The sequence below is a fragment of the Muntiacus reevesi genome, chromosome 2 (genome assembly GCF_963930625.1).
Source record: "Muntiacus reevesi chromosome 2, mMunRee1.1, whole genome shotgun sequence".
NCBI lineage: Eukaryota > Metazoa > Chordata > Mammalia > Artiodactyla > Cervidae > Muntiacus > Muntiacus reevesi.
The window spans coordinates 260,361,573-260,381,753 of NC_089250.1; the positions used below are offsets into that span (position 1 = coordinate 260,361,573).

A 20,181-nucleotide genomic window follows, 5' to 3' on the forward strand; every position below is an offset into this window, starting at 1 on the left:
TTAGCCACTTGAGAACTGATCACACTTAAGCTCAGAACCATGCCGTCAGTACCTGAGAACAGTGCCTGGGACACATAGGTGCTCAACAAGTGTCTGTTGAATGAATGAAGATAGATAAGTTCCCAAACCTTCTATCGATAACTTTCGAGTCAGCCAGTATCTATTCCAGTCTAACTCCCATGTCCATTTCCTGAATCCCGCCGGTGTTTGTTCAAATGTCCTCCTTCTCCGCAAAGCCTATCTTGACAACTCCATTTACATTCCAGCTTGATTCTTCTCCGTAACGCTAATCCCCTTGGAATATATTAGCATATATATTATGTACCGAAAATTTTTTGTTTCTTGTCTCCCTTCATTAAAAGCTTCCGCGAGGGCAGGGAGTTTTATCTATCTCGTTTAAGTGCAACGCACACAGCAGGCGCTTAATAAATATTTGTTGGATTTTTCTTGTTGATGGGATACAGGCCACGCCTGAACGGGTTTTCTTAGTCGGACGGCGAGACCCGCCTTACGAATCATCCGCGGTCCGGCCCCGCCCACACGCCGAGGCCGGGCGCGCTCACGCGGGAACAGGGGGCGCGGCTCGTCCACGAGCTGAAGGGCGGCGGGGAAGCAAGCTGTGCGCAGGCTCCGAACGCCCCGAGGCGGAGTCTCAGGGCCTTTTGGGTTAGGAGGCGCGCGCGCGGGAGGGCGGCGGCGGCGGCGGCGCGGTGCGCAGGCGCGGCGGGCAGTGCGCAGGCGCCGGCGGAGGGCGGGCTTGAAGCAGTGAATCGGCGGCGGCGGCGGCGGCAGCGGCTCAGGCAGAGGGGCGGGAGCAGAGGCTGGAGCGGACGGGCTCGGGAGAGGCGGCGGAATGGTGGACTACCACGCGGCGAACCAGTCGTACCAGTACGGCCCCAGCAGCGGGAGCAATGGCGCTGGCGGCGGGGGTAGCATGGGAGACTACATGGCCCAGGAGGACGACTGGGACCGGGACCTGCTGTTGGACCCGGCCTGGGAGAAGCAGCAGCGCAAGGTGCGCGGCCCGAGGGCCGGACGGGCTGAAGGGGGGGCTTCCGAGGGAGGCTGGGAACCGGGAAGGGGCTCGGAGACCCTGAGACGGGCTCGGAGGGTCTGTGGTGAGAACTGGGCGTCCTGAGAAGGATTCGGCGGGTCTGGGAAGCGGTTTGGAGTCCTGGAAAGGAGTTGCAGAACTTGAGCGGGGAATTGGGAGTCTGAAAAAATAATTGGCGGCTGAGTAGGGGATATGGAAATCTAAAACTGGGAATCAGGGAGCCCGAGGAAGGAATTGGAGCGTCTGGCCTGGGAATGAGGGGAAGTCGGCGAGATGATTGGAGGAGACTCAAGAACGGAATTGGGTCTGAGGCGGGATGGACGGGTCAGGATGGACTGGACGTGGTCAGAGGGAAAAGGGGGAACCTGGAATGTGTGGGTCAGGATAGAATTCGGCATCGGGGGAGTCCGAAGAGGAGCTGGAGTATGGAGGGCGTTACTTGGATAACAGAATCCTCTGAAGAGGGTTGGAATTATGGGAGCCCCAGGGATGAAGCCCCCTTCATTCTAAAGGGGATGAAGATTCTAGAGTGGGTGTGAAGGGACCCAGGGCTTGGTGGGTGAGGATGGGGAAGCTGCTAAGGAGGTCTGAACTCTGACTCTGGTGGGAGAAGTCAGGGAGCTGTGAATAAGAGGGGCGAGATATTATCAGGGATGCCCTGTCCTACAGGGAAGAGAAGATTGGGAGATAGAAGAGGTATTGGTGACGCCAAGGCCTCCTTGATGAGAGGCCGAAGGGGGATAGAGAGAATTTGGAGTATTCTGAGGAGGGGTTCTGAAGAATTGATGGAACGTAGACAAAGCTCAGCAAAGGGTTGGCGTTGCCGGAGGCAAAGGTAGCCTGAGCGAGGTGAGAATGGCGGGAGAGAATGGTCGGAATGGCGGATGGTGGGAGGGAGGTGTTTGGAGTAATGAAAGTCTCATTAGAAAGGGAGTGTGTGATGGATAGACTAAGAGAGGAATTTAGGGGTGAGGGCGTCTGGAGGTGCTGTCCCAGGACTGGAGGGTGTGTTTATGTGTTGTGAAGGGAGAACAAGTTGTTTGAGGAGGGGCTGAGAGTGTCCAGAAGAATTGTCTTTCAGGGGTGGTGATGAAGAGCTCGTTCTAAAGCAGGGTCTGTTTTCAGGTAGCACGTTGGGGTGTGGAGGCAATTTCGGGGGACTCACAGTGGGGAGAGGTAGATCAAAAGGAGTGGGAGGTGCAGAGAGGGTGGGGTGTGTGTCTGTGTGTATCTGTGTATGTGTATAGGTGTATGTGTGTGCATATAATCCAAGGTGGTAGAGAGCAGGGAGCTCCAAGCTGCTAGAAGAGAGGGTTTAGCATGCGCAGGAAGAGCTAAAGAAAGGAAGGTGTTGAGGGGGGTGTGTGTCTTGGGAGGGGGCTGTTTCAAAGTGTGTGAAGAGGGTGGGAGGTACTTACTTTAGAGGCATGTCGTAGGTTCTTCAGACCTGAATTTTCTTCCCAGATTCATTACCAGCTCTATGGCCTTGGGCAAGACCCTCGGTCTCAGTGTGGTTCTGTCATCTGTGGAATGAGGAGGGGTCAAGGGAGTCCCTTCTGTGCTTCTACAAGGGTGGATGTGTATGGTGTTGGGAGAGTAGCAAGGGGTTTGAGTGTGGCTGGAAGCCTCTTGAGGGTGTGAGCTGTTGCTTTGGGGGTTCCGTGCAGGCAGCCCAGGCTGGCGGGGAAAGGGTGAAAGGAACAGCTGTGCCAGGCAGCCCGGGGTGGGGCCTGGCTTAACCTTGGGGTAAATTACCAACCTCTGCTTGAATTTCCTCATCGGTAGTTGGGGGGGGGGGGCGGGGGGTGGTGGCGGCTCCGTGGTGGTGTCCTTATCTGTTGCCCCACCTACCTCCGGGTGGGCAGGTTGAGATAATCTGACATAAAAATTCTTTTTGAGGGGAGAGACCTAGTCTCCAGTCTCAACAATAATTTACCGCCGGAGGCAATGCCGGGTTGAAAAAGATTATGAGTTGCTCAGAGACCTGGGAAGTTGGGAAGGGAACAAGGCGGGGTCCATGGGGTTGTTTTTTGAGAAAACCTGAGCTCCTTCTTCTCCAGCTCCCAGTGCTGGCGGAGAACGAGCTTTGGAGCCTCTTGACTCAGGTGGTGGGGAGTAGGGACCTTCCCTCCCCCTCCCTTGCTGACTCCTACCCGTCCCAGAGTGACTCTCTGCTCACTCCATTCCCTTCTGGGAGTCCGGCTGTGTGTTCCTCCATGACTCTAGTCTCCCTTGCCCGCTGGGTGAGGCCAGGGCACCCTTCAGGCCGGGGGAGGAACCAGGACTCACCGACATCCCCAGGCCTGGCTGCAGTTGTGTCATCCCCCCCTCCTCCCGTCCTCAGGGACCAGGCATGGTGGAAGGAAAGGGTGGCTCACAGCCCCTCTCAGACCAGCTGTTTTAGATTCTCGGGACGGGCCAGATCTTAGCGTGTCCGACTTTATACAACTGCAGCAAATATTTACACGCAACTGTACTTTGGGGGGAATATTGTTTCACTGCTGTGTGCCTACCTATTTGGGGGTGGGCCTCTTCTCTGAAATGGGAGAAGGAGTAATGGAAACGAATATAGAGACGAGTCTGTACTGTTTCCTTCCAAGAGGACCCCACCCCCATCCCCCCTAGACTGGGTTTTTCTGCTTGGCAGTGCCACTTTGGCAAGTGACAGACTGCCCTTCTTGCCCCTCTGAGGCTGAGCCACGGACCACGGAGAGGGTGGCGGTCCTGTGAGTGTCCTGTGTGTACTCTCACGCTCTTAAAAACTATGTCCGGGACAGCTGTGGGCCCCTTAAAGCGTGTGGCAATTGAATTCTTCTAGGAATTAAGCAGGGTTTGGCCCAAGTCAGAGGGTGCCTGAGGTTCCCTGTGGTTCTCACATCCACCTGAAGCCCTTCTGGGGACCCTTGTAACCAAGGCATTACCTGATAAGTAGCTTATGCAACAGTTCTGATCTGGGAAGGCTCTGCATGTTTTCTCCAGGGGTGCGGGGGGAAGGACTGGTCTGGTCTTTGAGCAAATTCTTGAGCAATTATAGCTCTGGGCCAGATCTCCCTCTCCCAGTTTCTGAAAGAGGCTTGAGTAGCCTTGCCACCCTTGCTCTACTGGACAGGTGAGGGCACTTGGTAGCCACTCCCGAAGTTCTCGTCGCAGCAAGAGGAACTGCCTCCTTTGCTAAGCTGGCGTGGTCGTTGAAACATCACTGACTGCTCACAGGGCCTCAGTGTTTAGACCCTGACCTTTGGCTTGGGCTCTATTAGGTTTGAGTTAATTATTTGAACCATTCTGATGGTGTCTTGTTTTTCTCCAAGTAGGGTTGTTTTTCTTTCTTTTTTTTCCTTTTAGGCTGATGATAGAGACCTCAGAGTAGCCATCTGTTATTTTGTTCCATTACTCTTAATTGCTTGCCTCTTAGGATCTGGCTGAGACTAGCAGATCCTTAGCAGTTTTTAAAAATGGAATAAGTTACTTAGTGAAAACCAAAACCAAAAAAAAAAAAAAAAACCCAGACTCAGTTGTCATCTAGAATTAAAGACTATACCTATGTGAGGTGGAGAAGGAAATGGCAACCCACTCCAGTATTCTTGCCTGGAAAATTCCATGGACAGAGGAACTTGGCAGGCTATAGTCCATGGGGTCGCAGAGTCTGACATGACTGAACAACTAACACACACACACACACACACACACACGTGAGAAGGGGGGCAGGTATTCTGTTTGCCTTCCTGGGAGAGGGAAATGTCCTCAGCTGCTAGCTTCTGTCCTTGGTCACTCCCCCCTGGCCCAAGTTTTAAGAACAGGGTTTTTCTCAGAATTAGAGACACAGACGAAGAACACTCATGTATGGATACCAAGGGGGTAAGGGGTGGGAGGAGTCGGGAGGTTGGGATTGACACATACCCTGTTGGTTCGATGTCTAAAATAGATAACTGATGGGAACTTACTGTGCAGCACGGGGAACTGTGCTTCATGCACTGTGGTGACCTGAACAGGAAGGAAGTCCAAGAGGGAGTCGCTTTACAAAATGATTCATTTTTCTGTGCAGTAGAAGCTAACCCAACATTGTAAAGCAGCCGTACTCCAGTGAAAATTAATTTAAAGAAAAGAGCAAGAAACAGGGCTTTTCTGATGCCCGCCTAAGAGGCGAGGTGAGGGAGGTTGGCTGGAGTGCAGTGCCCCTTGTAGCCACTCACACCCATTCAGGTGTGTTGAATGTGGGTTGAAGGTGTGTTGAATGTGCTCAGCCCTCAGGTGAGGGTTGAAATCCAGTTGGTGCCGTCGAGTGGCGCCTACTGCTTCATCTAATTAGTTTCCTTCTCTGCGCTCTAGGGCAAGGGCAGGATTGCCCTCTGCCTTTTGAAACACCCTCCCTGAGACCAGCAAGGAGGCTCCTTTGGCAGCGGGGAGCTGACTCACTGTGCAGTTGGAACTGGTGCTAAATAGTTCCATTTAATGGCAGCTGACGGCCTGGCCTTGAGCAGGCTGCCTCATGGGAAAAGTTTGGTGAGCAGTACTGGAGGAAAACAACCCTGGAAATGAGGATGGGGTTTTAACATCCAGGTGCGGCTGGTGCTATCTAACTCCTGAGATGCAGTCCAGGAGGTCAATGAAAATGTAGGTTTGCACCCCCAAAGGGCTTCCTAGGTGGCACCATTGGTAAAGAATCCACCTGCCAATGCAGGAGATGCACAGGACGTGGGTTTGATCGCTGGGTCCGATTGATCCTCTGAAGTAGGAAATGGCAACCCACTCCCATACTCTTGCCTAGAAAATTCCATGGACAGGAGAGTCTGGCTGTCTGTAGTCCATGGGATTGCAAAGAGTCGAACACAACTGAGCATACAAGACAACTTCAACAACAGCCGCCCAAAGTGCCCCCTGAATTGGACGTCAGAGGAGCAGGAACAAGGCTGGATTCCAGTCTCAAGTCTCTGGGGTGGGGAGTTCTACCATTGAAACATACACTCCAGTCACGGCTGAGTTTGGCCAGGCAGCCCCCTTTTGCAGAGTTAAGTGAGTGAGTAGTACAAGTCAGCTGGCAGCGCTGGTCTAGCAGATGACAGCAAAGAGAATGAAGCCAAAAAGGAATCAATTTGGGAAGACTCAAGGAATTTCTGAGACCGTTGAGATGACCACTTCTGGCTTTTGACATACTGATTTATAATGTGCTGGGAATTGTACAAGCCTTTGACCAGACTTAGGGTTGTTTTTTTTCTTTTTTCTTTAAAAAAAAAAAAAAAGGATTCCTTTTATTTTGTGGGGGAGGAGGAGAGGGAAAGGGCAAAGATAATTAAGGAACAGCTGTTTGCTGTAGTGTCACTTGCTCATTCAGGTTTTCTGAATGGCTGAATTAATCAGCATGTTTATCTCTTCTCTGGCATTCGGAATGTTCTAGATCAGTGGTTTTCCCAGCTTTATCCTTATTTCCTTCACTTAGTGATGTCCCCGTTTCCATCTGTCTGGTCACTTCCCTTCTGTTGCTTGTATTTTATGTATTTATTTTACAGAATAACAAAAGCACTCGTGTTACTTTAAGTCTTCCTCCCTGCCCCCCACCCCCTTCTTTTTTCATGGAAATAGGAGGCGAGAGATAGCAAGTTGGTAATTCAATGGCAGTGGTAACTGAAACACTGACCTACTAAAAGGTGGGCGGAAGCTTCCACTTGAGTTGACACAAATCCTGTCATCCTGGGAGGTTTGAAAGAAGTCTTTATGTCCCCAGTAGTTTGAGAACTCCAGATCAGTCTCCTTCAGGATGAAGTTCAACTTCCAAACATCAAAGCCTCCAGTGCAATTATGAGGAAACTTAGTTTTACAGTGTTGCCCGTCTAGACGCCAGAATTTGTTATAAAGTGTCTGCAAGTGGTACAAGTAACACTTGCTTTTTTTCAGGAAGGTTTATGAGTTACCTTTTAGTTAGTAACCCAGGTATCAGGAAGTATATAAGGTTCAGTGAGTCAAGGGAAAACAGAAATCATTTTAAAAGTCCAGCCTCTGTTTAAAGAGTGATCTTACTGGGAGGAAAAATTAACCGACTGGTTGGGAGGAGAAGGACCCGCCTCCTCCAGAAAAGGGAAAACTCTGCATACATTTCACCAGTAAACGTGTCCTCGTAGCAGAAGTTTTGTCCAAGTAGCAGTCTCTCTGGGCTTATAAAAACCCCAGAGACATTTGTCTTGGTGTTGTGCCTTTTTCGGTTGTGTTCTTTCATGTCCTTCCCCCTCCCCTCTCCCTCGTAAACAACAGATGCATTAACTTGGAATGTCCGTGGAAAGTCTTTGAGAGCCGGTTGGTGTAACTTGGTTGCCATCTCTTTAGTCTGGGCAGCAGTTACTCCAGAAGAGGCCAGTGGCCTTTTTTTCCTTAGATGTAATTTACTGAAGGGATCTCTAAAAGTGAGTGAATCGAGCTTTAACTTGGGATTTGCTATTTGCCACCTGTTTCTGTATTGGCTCCTGCCTTCCTGGGATGGGATGAGCCCCAGCTTCCCCAAGAGTGAGCACCATCCTGTGTTTCCAAGAAGGCACAGTGGTTCTCCAGCCAGAGCGGCCCTCCTCATCCCTACATCATGCTTGACTCCGTACTTCCTAAATTTCAGTCATTTGTTATTTTTTCCATAGCCCACTTTTGCTTTTATATACTTAATAATATTCTTCTAAGTCAATTTTGCCTTTTTAAACTTAGTTTTAAAGGGGAAATTTATATGAGTAGTGCCAGTGGAAACCCCAGCTTCCCTGGCCATAAATAGAAGGAAACTGCGAAAATAAACAGGCTGGAAAGAAAACAATGATGTGAAGTTCTAGCCTGCTGCAGGGTGTAGGCCTGAGGCCTGCTCCCTTTGTCAGAAGGAGATTGGCAAGTGTCCGCGAGGTGTTAGAGACCCAGAGAAGCAAGCAGAGATGTTCTCTTTCATGTGTTCAGAAGGTAGACAAGAGAAGCAAAGGGGAGTAACCTTCTCGAAGTCATTCAAGTTTCAGTGGAGAGTGTGGATAACTCTTAAAATCTCCCATGGTGTGCTTGCCATGTGTGGAAAAAACGTTCTCTCACTTGACCCTGGAAACATTCCGAGAGTGGCAGGGCAGAGTGACTCACCCGGGAACATGCCACCCGTCCTGCCTGCCCGGCCTCCCACCGTACTGCCCACGAACACGTCTCCCAGGACTGAGTGGCACTGGATTTTTCTCTGCATTCAAATGTTAACGGTTTCTCTCTCTCTTTTTTTTTTTTTTAAAGAAATCGGGGCCACATTCTAAATAAAAGAATTGTGGGTTTACCCCTTGCTCCTCACATTGCTTTTTCTTTTTTAAATTTTATTTATTCATTTATTTTTGGCTGCGCTGGGCCCTTGTTGCTGTGTGGACTTTTCTCTAGTTGCAGAAGTGAGGGCCCCTCTCTGTGGCACGCAGGCTTCTCATCGCTGTGCCTTCTCTTGTTGCGGAGCACGGGCTCTCAGGTGCACGGGCTTCAGTAGCTGCAGCTCCTGGGCTCTAGAGCACAAGCTCAGTAGTTCGGGCGCACGCACAGGCTTAGTTATTCTGTGTCACCCTGGATCTTCCTGGACCGGGGATCGAACCCCTGTCTCCTGCATTGGCAAGCAGATTCTTTACCACGGAGCCACCAGGGAAGCCCTGCTTTGTCTTTTTAAGGGTCCAGCTTCCTTACACAAACACACTTGAAGTTTGGCTGCTCCTCTGCGTGAACCACCCTGCTGCCCCATCTGGGTATTTGCATCCTCGATTCAGAAAGGAAAGCAGTGCCCTCCTGCCGCGTTAAGAAAGGCTGATTTCAATGTTCTGCTTCCAAATAAGAGAGCAGAACAGATTCTCTGTCTCCGAGTGGAACTCTGGACACGGGCAGAAGTAGCTGTAAGTGGCAGTTTCTGCTCCACAGAACACAAGTGAAGTCATCTTTGGGAAATATCGTTGATGGTGTTGAAACGATTGAATGGGATGCTAGAACACCAGCAATACAATAGCATTTGTGTCTTCAGCTTTGGGCAGGAATAAAGAAGACATTGTGGTTTGTTTTATGCCTTTTAAAGTTTCCCCCCCGCAAAAGGTGTGGGGCTGAGTGATGTCTGTTACTGGCTTTCTAGTGGGTTTTTCTTTTCATCTTTTCCCCCCTCCCTGAGGGCTGGTGAGAGTGGGTGGAAGCCGCAGTCTAGGTGGATGGGAGGCAGCGCAGAAGGCAGGCCGTACGCCTTCCTTCTCGTTCCCCATGTGTGATGGGAACGCATTTGGTCTTTTAACCTCCAAAGAGCCCAAGATGAAGGGTTTCTATATCTTACCTCCTGACCAGTAAAGTCTCTTGATTCCAGCTCCAAGAATGTCTTAATTAACAGCCATCCAGGATGGGGGCATGGCAGGAAGTCAAGTAAATGCATTTCTTTCCCCCCCCCCCCCCCCTTTTCTTTAAATACACATTTCATTTTGGTGGCAGAGAAGGCCAGTTCGAGGTTAGGGGAAACATCACAGGAGGAAGCCTGAAAGTGAGCAACCAGAGCCACCCCGGGAGGTTGCCTGAGGGGGTATCACACCAGGAGTCTGTGGGTCTCCAGCTGGTGTTATTGAAAAAACAGGCCTCCCTTTACCAAGCACCACGGGCAGTGCGGGAAGCCGGCTTCAGTGTCCCCGGCCTCGGTACGCGCCCTCGGCAGGGTGTGCTCGTGTGCAACCACCAGCACATCGGTGCGCTTTGATCGGTCTCAGTCAAGGTGTGTGTGAAAGGTCTTTAGCTGATAACATCGTGGAAATAAGATTGCTTAGTATTTGAGAGATGTGCCCCTGTGCTAGAGGCAGCACCGGTGGAGGAATGCTGGGCTACTGGGTAGAAATGGTGCCGCCAGCCGGTCTCCCAGGAAGGTATCCACATACGTGGTCGCCGTGCTGGGTCGGGGGACCAGGAGCCTCTGTTCCCTGGTGCACGGGTCAGGCCAGTCTGTTTTATCGATGAGGAGTGTGTATATTTGTAAGAGAGGAGAAGATGAGTACACGTGAAAGCCGCCGTTGGCTTTGTGGCTGAGGCGAGTGCTTTTTCTCTAGGCATTTAGAGTTGGAATCTCAGCTATGTGACTTCTCAACAGCAGGGCAAAATGTGCCTGCATCTTTTGCCTGCTTTCGCAAACACTGACAAATTTAAAAAGAACTCTAAAGTTTCCAGCAAATCCCAAGCACAGTTCATCCCATGATAACTTTTTTTTTTAAACAATCCACATCCTTCCTCCTCCAACTCCGCCAGTAAATAAACCTTTTTCTCCCCCATTACTCCCACCTCTTTCCCCTGCTCTCTTTTCTTTAAGGAAATGAGTATCTTTACATCAAACCTTTGTGTCTGATGGAAATATTAAATGCCTCTTGGGCTGTTGCTGGCATGGATTATGTAGGGAAGAGTCAGGTTTTTAAAGAAATTTTACAGGCTGGTATGATCTTCCAGTTCTGGCCTATGAAATATAAACTCCATTTCAAAATTCAAAATGTCTGGAAGGAGCCAACTTGCCAGGCTAGTTCAAGGGCAGTCTGATGAATCAACCCTTCTTACAGGCTGTCTGCTAACCAGCCCTGGAAGGTATCCAGCCGGTAAACATCACCAGGATGGTCAGGCAGTTTTTCCTATGTGAGGTTGGGGGCGGGAGGAGGAGGAGGGATCACTGGAGCTATGCAGCCAAGTCTGGTAGGATGTGACTTTCTGTAAAGCAGAAAGGTCTAGAAAGGTCTGATTCAAGATGTGTTTTTCTGAGATGTTAGGCCTGTAGTCACCCAGCACCAAGTCTACTGGTGGAGTGAGAGGAAATAACTAGACCAGTTGGGACCAGGGGAACCTTCTTAACCATTTTGGGAAGCAAGTTTTCCCTTTCCTTTTGTAACTTTCACTGAATCAGTGACTCAGGGACTACCCACGGAAGAGAATTCAGTCCGCTGAGAGCAGTGAAACATTTCAAGAATGGTTGGTTGATGGATCATGGCCCAGAGCCATGGAAGGTCAGGGAGTGGCACTGGGCTCCTACCCGCTGTACGGAAACACCCCAGAGATTCAAAGGGAACCAGCTTTGACCATAAAAATACAAGACTCACGACTCACAGCGCATTTAGTTCTCTTCGAAGCTACCTTAGACTTGAGGAAGTTCTGGGCCTCTTTTATAAACAGCCACAAAGCCGGCCTTGCCAAATACGGCCTGCTCCAGGGGCACCGGGTCAGCCTAGGAGACAACTTTCTTGCCTAAAAATAAGTCTGTGTTCCTATCGAACATTCCAAGCATAGTTTAAACATGAGACTTGTGAGTCGCAGTTCAGGCCTCGTGGGTTCAGTTACGTCAGAATGTGGGCAGTTGAGGGTCTTTGGGGAGCTTGGTTCCCCACTTTGGGATTGGCCCCTGGCCACCAAGGAAATCAGATGACCAAACAAGAACCATCTCCCAACTCATTTCTTTATGTTCCTGATCTCACAGGCTGGTGGGGAGATAGCAAGCACGTAAGTAAAACAAGGTAATTTCAGATGGGATTATGCCCTATGAGTTTAATAATAATAATAATAGCAGCTAGCTAGGACTCTGGGCTTGGCACTATTCTAAGAGCTTTATGTGGACTGACTCATGTAATCCTTTGAGGTAGGTATTGTCACCTCTATAGGACAAGTGCGTAAATGAATCCTTTGAAGTTGAAGCCATTGCCCAAGTGACAGTGCCAGGATTTGAACCTAGAGGGTCTGACTTTCAAGCCATGTCTACACTCCACTACAGTCTGGTGATTGGGAATAGCCTGGGGAGAGGTCGGTCAGGGGAGGAGGGCAGTGCTGGTACTTTGGATCAAGAGGAAGATCTCTGAAGACTTGACAGTTTAGCTGTTCCCTAAGGGATGAGATGGGGTCTCAAAGAGTCAGACACGACTGAGCAACTGAACTGAACTGAAGGGATGAGAAGGGTGGCTCAGTGGTAAAGAATCTACCTGCCAATGCAAGAGTCGCAGAAGACGTGGGTTCAGTCCCTGGGTTGGGAAGATCCCCTGGAGAAGGAAATCACAACCCACTCCAGTATTCTTGCCTGGAGAATCCCATGGACAGAGGAGCCTGACGGGCTACAGTCCGTGGGGTCATGAATGAATCGGACATGACTTAGCAACTGAACAGCAACAGTCACAGGGAATGAGAAAAAGGGAGCCAGGAGAACTCTGGGGACGGCTGTTCCAGCGGAGGGAAGGGAAGTATGGCGGCCCCGAGGGACAGGAAGTTCAGGATGGTCAGAGCAGGGCATGTACAGTAGAGAAGATGGGCAGAGCCAGCTCTCTCGGAGCTTTGTTGGAAGTGGTGATGAGGCCCAGGGTCTGTAAACGCAGTCCTTCTTAGACTCCAGTAGGCCGGGAACCTCACGCTCCCAGTAATCTGGCCCTGCCAACGCTTTCCCCTCAGGCCCCCTAGACAGGCCAAACCAGACCTGACTTCTAAAGTGGGAACCCCAGTACCACAGAGCATTACACCAAACAAAGGCTTCAGTTATCTCTATGATCACTGCTCCAGTAGACACCTGTGTTTGATTAAAGCGCTGGTAACTTTTGAATCTGGAGTTTTATGGCACTGTGTTCTCATCTGGCTTGGTCGTGTCTCTCTCGGAGAGCTTAACTTCTCTCCCCACCATCAAACTCCAGCTCCCTTCCGGCTCATCAAGAGGCTGCTGGGTTCACAATGTATCTTTGGTAAAAATGTTGTGTCTCCCCCCTTTGAAGTGGAAAGCCAGGATGCCCGATTTTTTTTTTTTTTAACTGGCTCTTCCAGGCGCCCCGCTTTCGTTGTAAACCTCTCTCTCGTTACCCTCGGTTCCTCGGGTCAGATGGGGCTGTAACTAGGACGCCTCTAGTTCAGAGAGGTGGACTTGCAGGCTGATTCATTCTGAGGCATCCAGCCTTCTGTCCCTCGCTGGAAGCCGGTCCAGGAACACCGTAGTGTTCATTTGGCCCGTGGCTCCCCTGTCAGAAGGCACACCTTGTCAGACTAGTTGTGTGGCTTTGACTCAGCAAGGGAGGAACGCTGACGGAGCTCGGGGCTAGCCATGGACACTCCTGACTCCATACACACGGCGCCTGGCAAGAAGCCAAGTTCAAGGATCATGCAGTGTCCATCAGGTGAACTTGGGCTGGAGTTCTTTCTGCCTTGCCCTAGCTGCAATCCAGCAGCAAAAACCATCCCTTCTGACAGAATTTAAAGGAGCAAATTAATATGAAGGTGGCCTGTGACGGCCCGGCCAGCCCCGCTGCTTTCACTGGCAAAAAGATGGCGAGGTTTCCATTTTCCTGGCAGCACACCCATGGGAACTTGTTAAATCTTTTAAGCAGCTGTATAGGAGGGGAGATAAAGGTGTGCATTTTTATCCTTATCCCCTTAAATATAAAAATAAAACCTCCCCCCTTATAAAACTGATTCAAAGTGGGAAGAAAGTCTATGGCAAGTGGAAAACGGGTCCAATTAGATGGAGCTCGTACCCCGTGTTTGGGAGACAACTAAGTTTCCACGGTGGGGGCTTATTGTGCGTTTATGACGAGGTGAACCTGCTCCAAGTTGTCCCCACAGATACAAAAAAGCTTTCTGAGGGAGGAAGCTGTCTTCTTTTCACCATGCTGTAGAGACTTGGAAGGTCTCTTGAATGACTTCACTCATATAGCAGTGTTGGGGCCGCTGACCAAAGCAGGTCTGCTTTTGATAGCCAACCAGCATCTTGTGTAACATGAGTTGGGGCTTTGAGGGCCTTGGAGTCCGGCGCTCAGGTAGAAACATGACCGGCAGGGCCCTCGACAGCCCTCGTTGGGCTCCTGTGCAGGGCAGAGCTCTGCGCCGAGCCTTTGGGGGTATGAGAGAAACCGGAGACTCGGCCTGTGCTCTCAAGGAGCTGGCAGGGCAGAGAGCAGAGCCACATGAGCCCTCAGGAGGACACCAGGCGGCCCACAGACAAGCCCACAGCACTCTAGCCGTGTCCCGGGAGAGGAGAAGGGTGAATAGGGGCAGGTGGGTCAGTCATGGAAACCTTCATAAAGGAGGTGAGTGTGGTGCGGGCAGGTCTCTGGGGGCAGGTATTAGGGGATCCCATCCCGCATGTGCAGTTTGAACAGCCTTCCTTAGCTGCTGCTTGTGAGCATTCCCACAGTTCCTCCCCTCAGTCAGCCATCTCTTTAGGGAGTTTCCCGTTCGAGGCAAGGCACCATGTTCAGTATGTCTCAGCCACCCATGCGTTTGAACCTCTGCATTGCAGGACTCCAGCTTCTGAGTCCCTACCCACTCAAAGGTCCTGCGGCTCTCAGGGACATAGGGGGCAGGCCAGACCCTTCTCCCCAGGTAGGCATCACCTCTGACTAATCCTTCTGAGGCATGTGCTTTCAGCTTGCTGACGGTCCCATCTGAATAAGCACAGGCTTCAGAAAAGAGGAGCAGAGAAACACCCCCTTCTCCTGTCCTCTTCTGTCCCAGGGTTTCTTCAGGCCTTGTGCCTCACCTCTGGGTAGGTGACGCTCGGCACTGCCTTCTAGTCCAGATGACACTCCAAGTGGGGAACAGCGGTTCTGTGCTGATCACGGGAATGAATGGGGTCAAGTCCGCGGGCTGGCTGGCTTGGCACACCACAGTAGACACACTATTGCTGGCATGAGGGTAGCCTCCAAGTGTTCTGCCTGGAGAGTTTATTCTTGCCTGCCAGCTCAGCTTCCAGGTGCTATTCTTTTTTTTAACTGGCTTGTGCAATGTAGGAGTCCCATCCCAGGAAATACTCAAGTATGTTTAAAAAAAAAAAGAAAACCAACAAACTCTCCTCGTTCAGGTGCTCATGGGCCAAATGTGTGACTCAAATACTGCAGTGCCCTTCATTTGCTTTCCCCAAATTGACATATTTGAGTGTCACGCTGGCCTTACTATGAGATAAGGTTGGGGTAGCTGGCCCAGGCCTCTTTCTTAGACTCTGTGTATGGTTTCAGGTTGGGCTTTTTCCTCCCTTCAGATGATGCTTGAGAGTCATGACAGCGCGGTTCATGCATGTCGTGGCTGAAATCTTCCAGTAGAACCTGGCTACCATCTCTCCGATCTCGCCTGGGATCAGGAGGTTTGCCACGGAAGGATTTGGGGGGTCAGTGAGAGTGGCAAGTGTCGCCTGTCATGAGCCAGTCTCTGTAGCCTGGGCGCTGAAGCACTGCTTCTGCTGTCAGACCTGCAGGCTATTAGCATAGCCAGTTTCTGTTTCCTTTTGGTTTCCAGGCGGAGTCTGCCTTAATCCTTAAGAGGTGTCTCTTTCCCCCGCTTTTCAGAGGCAGAAAGGGGAGGGAGGTGGACTTCCTTCCAGGCGAGAATAGGGGCTCACTAGTTTGTAGCGGGGGAATCTACATTGCTCTACCCACACTTGGGGAGAGGTTTCAGGGGCGGGGGATGTTGCAGAGTATTCCGGAACAGAAAGTTTGTTGCAGGAACCCAGGCTCTGGAAAGATATGCCCGCTCAGCCAGTGGGTGAGCTGGTGGGTGGGTGAGCCGATAGCACCCAGCCCGCCCACCAGACGCCAGGAGGCGGCTCAGATGTCACTGGGATCCAGGCTGTCTCCTGTCTCCAGCAGCTGCAACCCGGGAGGGGGTGTCGAGAGCGCTGCCGCTCCTGTGCGAGGGCGCTTCTGGCGACAGAAGCAGGAGGCAGTGAGAGGTGTGGGGTGGGTAGAAGGTCAGAGCAGAGCCTTCAGAGGGGGACAGAACTGGGCTCAGTACCCGTCGCCTCCACCTACTGGTTGCGTGGCTGTGGGCAGGGCTTAAGCCTGTGCTCTACTTTGTAAGGGGCCACCATCCTACCTCACAGGATGATTCTAAGATTAAATAAGAGAAAGAGTGTGTCTGAAGCACTTCGCACAGTGCCTAGCACCTTGTCAGTCCTAATTCATGTAGCTTCTCAGAATTCTTTTGGCAGCTCACCATCCTACATCCAGGTGGGGTCTGCTGCTGGCGTCTCCTCTTCAAAGGAGTTGGAAGGGTCTGCTGAAATGTGCAGCTCAGTGGAAAACCAAAATGTAACGTATCTCCTTTCCTAAAGCCCTCCCCCAGGGAGCTCTGAACCCTGAACCCAGTCAGGGACTTCAAAGCAGCATCCACTGTCAAGGGGCAACTGGAATGTGAGACACAAGTGACATGACGAAGCCCTGTCCCCAGCCTCTGGGTCCATCTGGGCCTTTACCCGGGACATGGCTCCGTGTTTCTGAGTTGCCAGCCCTAAACAGTTTTGTGTCTGCATGAGCCATAGGCAGGGCCGGCAAGGCTTTTTTGGTAAGTCAGCTTGTTACTAAGTTGGCAGTCAGCCTCGGGACTCTTCCTCAGGTCCTCTTCTTTCCCTATCCCCTTCCTCACAAAGCAAAAAAAAAAAGAAATTCCTTATCAACTCAAGTTAGAATCAACCTATAGCCTTGAGTCAGGCCACCTTCTTTCAACTGGTAATCAAGTAGAAAGAAGAATGGCCTCCCACTGATAAGCCCCAAAATAACTTCCCAGAAGTGCTGTCAGACAAGAGGCTTGCTCAGCTGCTGGTCCAGAATGTTGGACCTTCTAGAGCACTGGTCCCCAACCTTTTTGGCACCAAGGACCAGTTTCATGGAAAACAGTTTTTCCACAGACCAGGGAAGGGGGGATGGTTTCAGGATGATTCAAACACGTCACATTTAATGTGCACTCTATTTCTATTATTATGATTTATATATCAACTCCACCTCAGATCATCAGGCATTAGATCCCAGAGGTTGGGGACCCCTGTTCTAGAAGGATTAGTGGAGTCCTACAACCTCCTTCCCCCAAGCACTTCTCACAGCCGGCTCCATCCTCTTTTCCGCCTGCCTCCTGCCACTCCCCCTCCCCTTCCCGAGGTCACTTCCTGATGCCATTCCTCAACTTAGCCCCTATCCCCCCCAAAAGCAATCAAATCCACAACCTAATAAGGAAAAAGAATGAGGAGAATGTCCGCCTCCCAGCCTCTCCTCTAACAGGGCGCAGGCCCGCAGCAAATTTGGAAAATGTTAAAACGGGAGTGACAACCCACTGGTGGGAGGTGGGAGTGGGGCCAGCCTTCAAAAGCTGCCCATTGCCGGCAGCAAGCGGGACCCTGCGGGAGGGCCACCTGGTTTGCGCTTTCCAAATCAGGTGGTTGACACCCTGCTCACACGCTGAAGTGCGAAGAAAGTAACATCAGCTGCACCTCCAGTTGGAATTCGCTCGCCTGGGGTGGGGCGGGGATGACACGTGTGCTCGGAGACACCTCCCCTCCATTGCAACTGGGACTCTGCAGATCCTAACCCTTTCTGCCTCTGAGATGAGCAGTTTTCTTCCCCTCAACTGTGCCAGAGTTAAATTAGCCCTGGCGTTAATGAAAACTTGTCGACACTTAGAGTGGCCCCCTCCCCCGAAACCTGTCACCCCTCCTACATCATTATCCTGGGGCACACCAACCCTTTCCTAACCCTTTCCTGATGCAGTTTCCATTCTCCCTTTTCTCCATGGAAGGAGGGACAAGCCCCTGTCTGCGGGGGAGCCCCGGGGAGGGGGGCCCGCCTGAGCCAGACCTGCTTGTTTGGGAAGGTCAAGCTTAGTAATTAACCCGAACGCTTCAGGGAGGGGATGAAGAAGGAACCAGGTCTAAGGATGTGCCAGGCCTTTCAAATGGCTAATTATCAGCAGGCATGAGGTCATCCGTAAATACATCTAATTCTTTTGCTGTAATTAAGGTGCTCATTAAAAGTGCAGGGAGGTTCTATTTTATTTTATTTATTTATTTTTTTTTTTGTTAAAGGAAAAAACACAAAAAGCCTTTGTTTCAAATTGACAGGATGGCTTAGAACAGGCGGAGGATTCAAGGCACAGGACTAGTTTCCTGCTGCAAGAACCTTTACAGGAAATTCACTGCAAACAATATTGGTGACCCTGCCAAGGGGGGCAGACCTGGGTGATGTCATTGTTCGAGGCTGTCACCGCCAAGCCTGGCCTTGGCGGAGGAGGGCTGGTGAGATTAGAAAGTGTGTGTGTGTGTGTGTGTGTTGTCTAGAAGAGGCAAGTCAACTGAAAATCTGGGTGGGAGAGAAATCACAGGTGGGGGGAAGGTCTTTGGAATATTCTTAGCTAGGTTCAACTTTCTTATTTTTCCAAGTTTAAGAAAATTCTCTGTTACTATGTTTGCTCCTCAAAATGCTGTTGCTTTTTCAGAGGCAGCCTTTTCTGAGCCATCACTTGTTTTGTGCTTTCTTGGGTAACTGGCTGTTACACTCTGGGATTTGTGGCCCACAGGCAGGAAGTTAGACAGCAGGTAAATGCTCACTACTGCTTTTCTCAGGAGGAGAGTCTCCATCACTGAGTGTGGAAATGGAGACCCAGGATTAGAATACCGTATCTGCTTCTTCCACAAAAACCATTTCGGAAAACCACCCAATGCCAGCAGTTGGGCATCTATGAGCCGCTAACCTTCCCATGTGCCTCCAGGAAGTGTCTGGAGTATCTATGAAAAAAGGACAAGCTGTGCATTTTGTCATTTTTTTTCTGCTGGCTGGAAGTCTAACAGAGAGGCATAAACACAGTCTTCAAATGAAAGCAACAAAAATAAACTCGAGCCAGCCCTGCGTGAAGACATTAATGCAAAATATGCCAGCCAGCTTACTATTTATATGGCACAAGGCAGTCATCAGGAGATCTAGGCCTGGGCTAAGGAGGGTTACGTCTTTTGAGGTGCCTGTTCCTTAGAATTTCAAATAACCCAGGGGGGCTGCACTCAGATGGGTTTGTAATGCTGTGTCTCGTTTCATGCTTTGCCCAGTTCAGTCTCTGGCTGAAACCTCTGAAATGCTAATACAGGATCAGGATACAGTTCAGAGTGGCCCCCACCCCCACCCCGAACCCTCCCCTCCTTAAAAAACATCCTAACAGCTTTAGAAGGAAGTTTGAGGATTGAATAAGATAGCCGTAAGTTTCCTGTGGTTCACATCCTGTAATCGCTTACTGTTCTTTTTTTTTTTTTCATCCTCACTCAACCAACATTTACCCAGACACAGAGTTAGGTTTAAAGATACAGCAGGAAACAAAACCAGCCTAACTCCCATCCTCATAGCAGTTCCATTGTTGAGGGAATGGTTCATAGGTAACCAATTCATAGGTAGAATGAGTTTGCAGTCTATAGGCCTGTTGACATTGCCTCCCTGGGTTCAGAAAGGATCATCCCAACAAACCTATGTGTCTTGGAGCTCGGGTGTTCCAGCTGCCTTCCTTAGAAACCCACCACCAGCTGAGTCCTGAATGTCTGGTTCTTGGTGTGTGGTTTTGTAAGTTTCCCAGGGCTGAGGAGTCACCTTGGGATCCCGCTTTTCCTGGAACTGTCCTGGCGTGGGGCATGTCGCTAGAAAGGGCCAACAGATCTAGGCAAGAAGGTGGCCCCTCCTGGCCAAGGAAACCAGAGTTGGCAGGCATTCCCCTATCAGTGGCGTCTCTAGAACATCTATGTGGGAAAAGCTTCAGTGGCCTAGTCCAGTCCAAAGTGGCTGGATAGGGGCCAGGTCTGGAAGCTGCAGACCTGCTGCTTTTGCTTAGATGGAGGATATGTATGAGACTGGGGAGAAGCTGGTGGTGGGGCTGGTGGCCGACACCACACCAGTGCCTGGGGAGGTGGTTGCCTTTGGATGGCTCGAGCTGCAGCTCCATTGCGGAGCTGACTTGTGCACTTAGAGCCCCGGTCTTGTGGTAACTGCCAGGAAGCTGAGCCCGCTGTGGCCTCAGGAAGTTGGTGAGGTTAGCACCGCTTGCTTTTTGAAGGGCAGGTTACAATACCAGGGTTGACACTGCATGGGCAGAACCCTGGGATTTTGTCCTTCGGGGACACTGTGGTGAAAATCCTCTTTTGGGTTGCTGGCTCCCTTGCTTGTTAGGTGTCTCGAAGCAGGATTTGAGAGGAGGAGGGAGAGGTAATAAGTGCAGCCCGGCCAAAAAGTCTTCAACGTATATGGAAAACTTAAGTGCTTTCCTGATCTTTCATGGAAATAGCCGTTCACTCTTAGCACCAACTGGAAAGTGTTGGCAGCTGAAGTTCCTCCGGGGCCCCTCGGAGCCAGTGTGCCTGGCGTTCCTAATGTCTTCCCGACCTTACCTTTCTCTTGCGTGTCACC

The 20,181-nt window shown here is 50.8% G+C and overlaps 1 protein-coding gene across 4 annotated transcripts in view; it reads left to right on the forward strand.

The window, feature by feature from the left end:
- The first annotated feature begins 756 nt into the window (after positions 1 to 756).
- ACTN4 (actinin alpha 4) overlaps positions 757 to 20,181 on the forward strand; it is a 74,652-nt gene continuing 55,227 nt past the window's right edge. For 3 of the 4 annotated variants that reach the window (XM_065926044.1, XM_065926042.1, XM_065926043.1), the window contains exon 1: positions 757 to 1,015. In XM_065926044.1, the coding sequence (XP_065782116.1) occupies positions 854 to 1,015 (162 nt within the window). In that variant the 5' untranslated portion in view covers positions 757 to 853. The remainder of the gene's footprint in view (positions 1,016 to 20,181) is intronic. The other variant, XM_065926041.1, reaches the window with a different exon arrangement.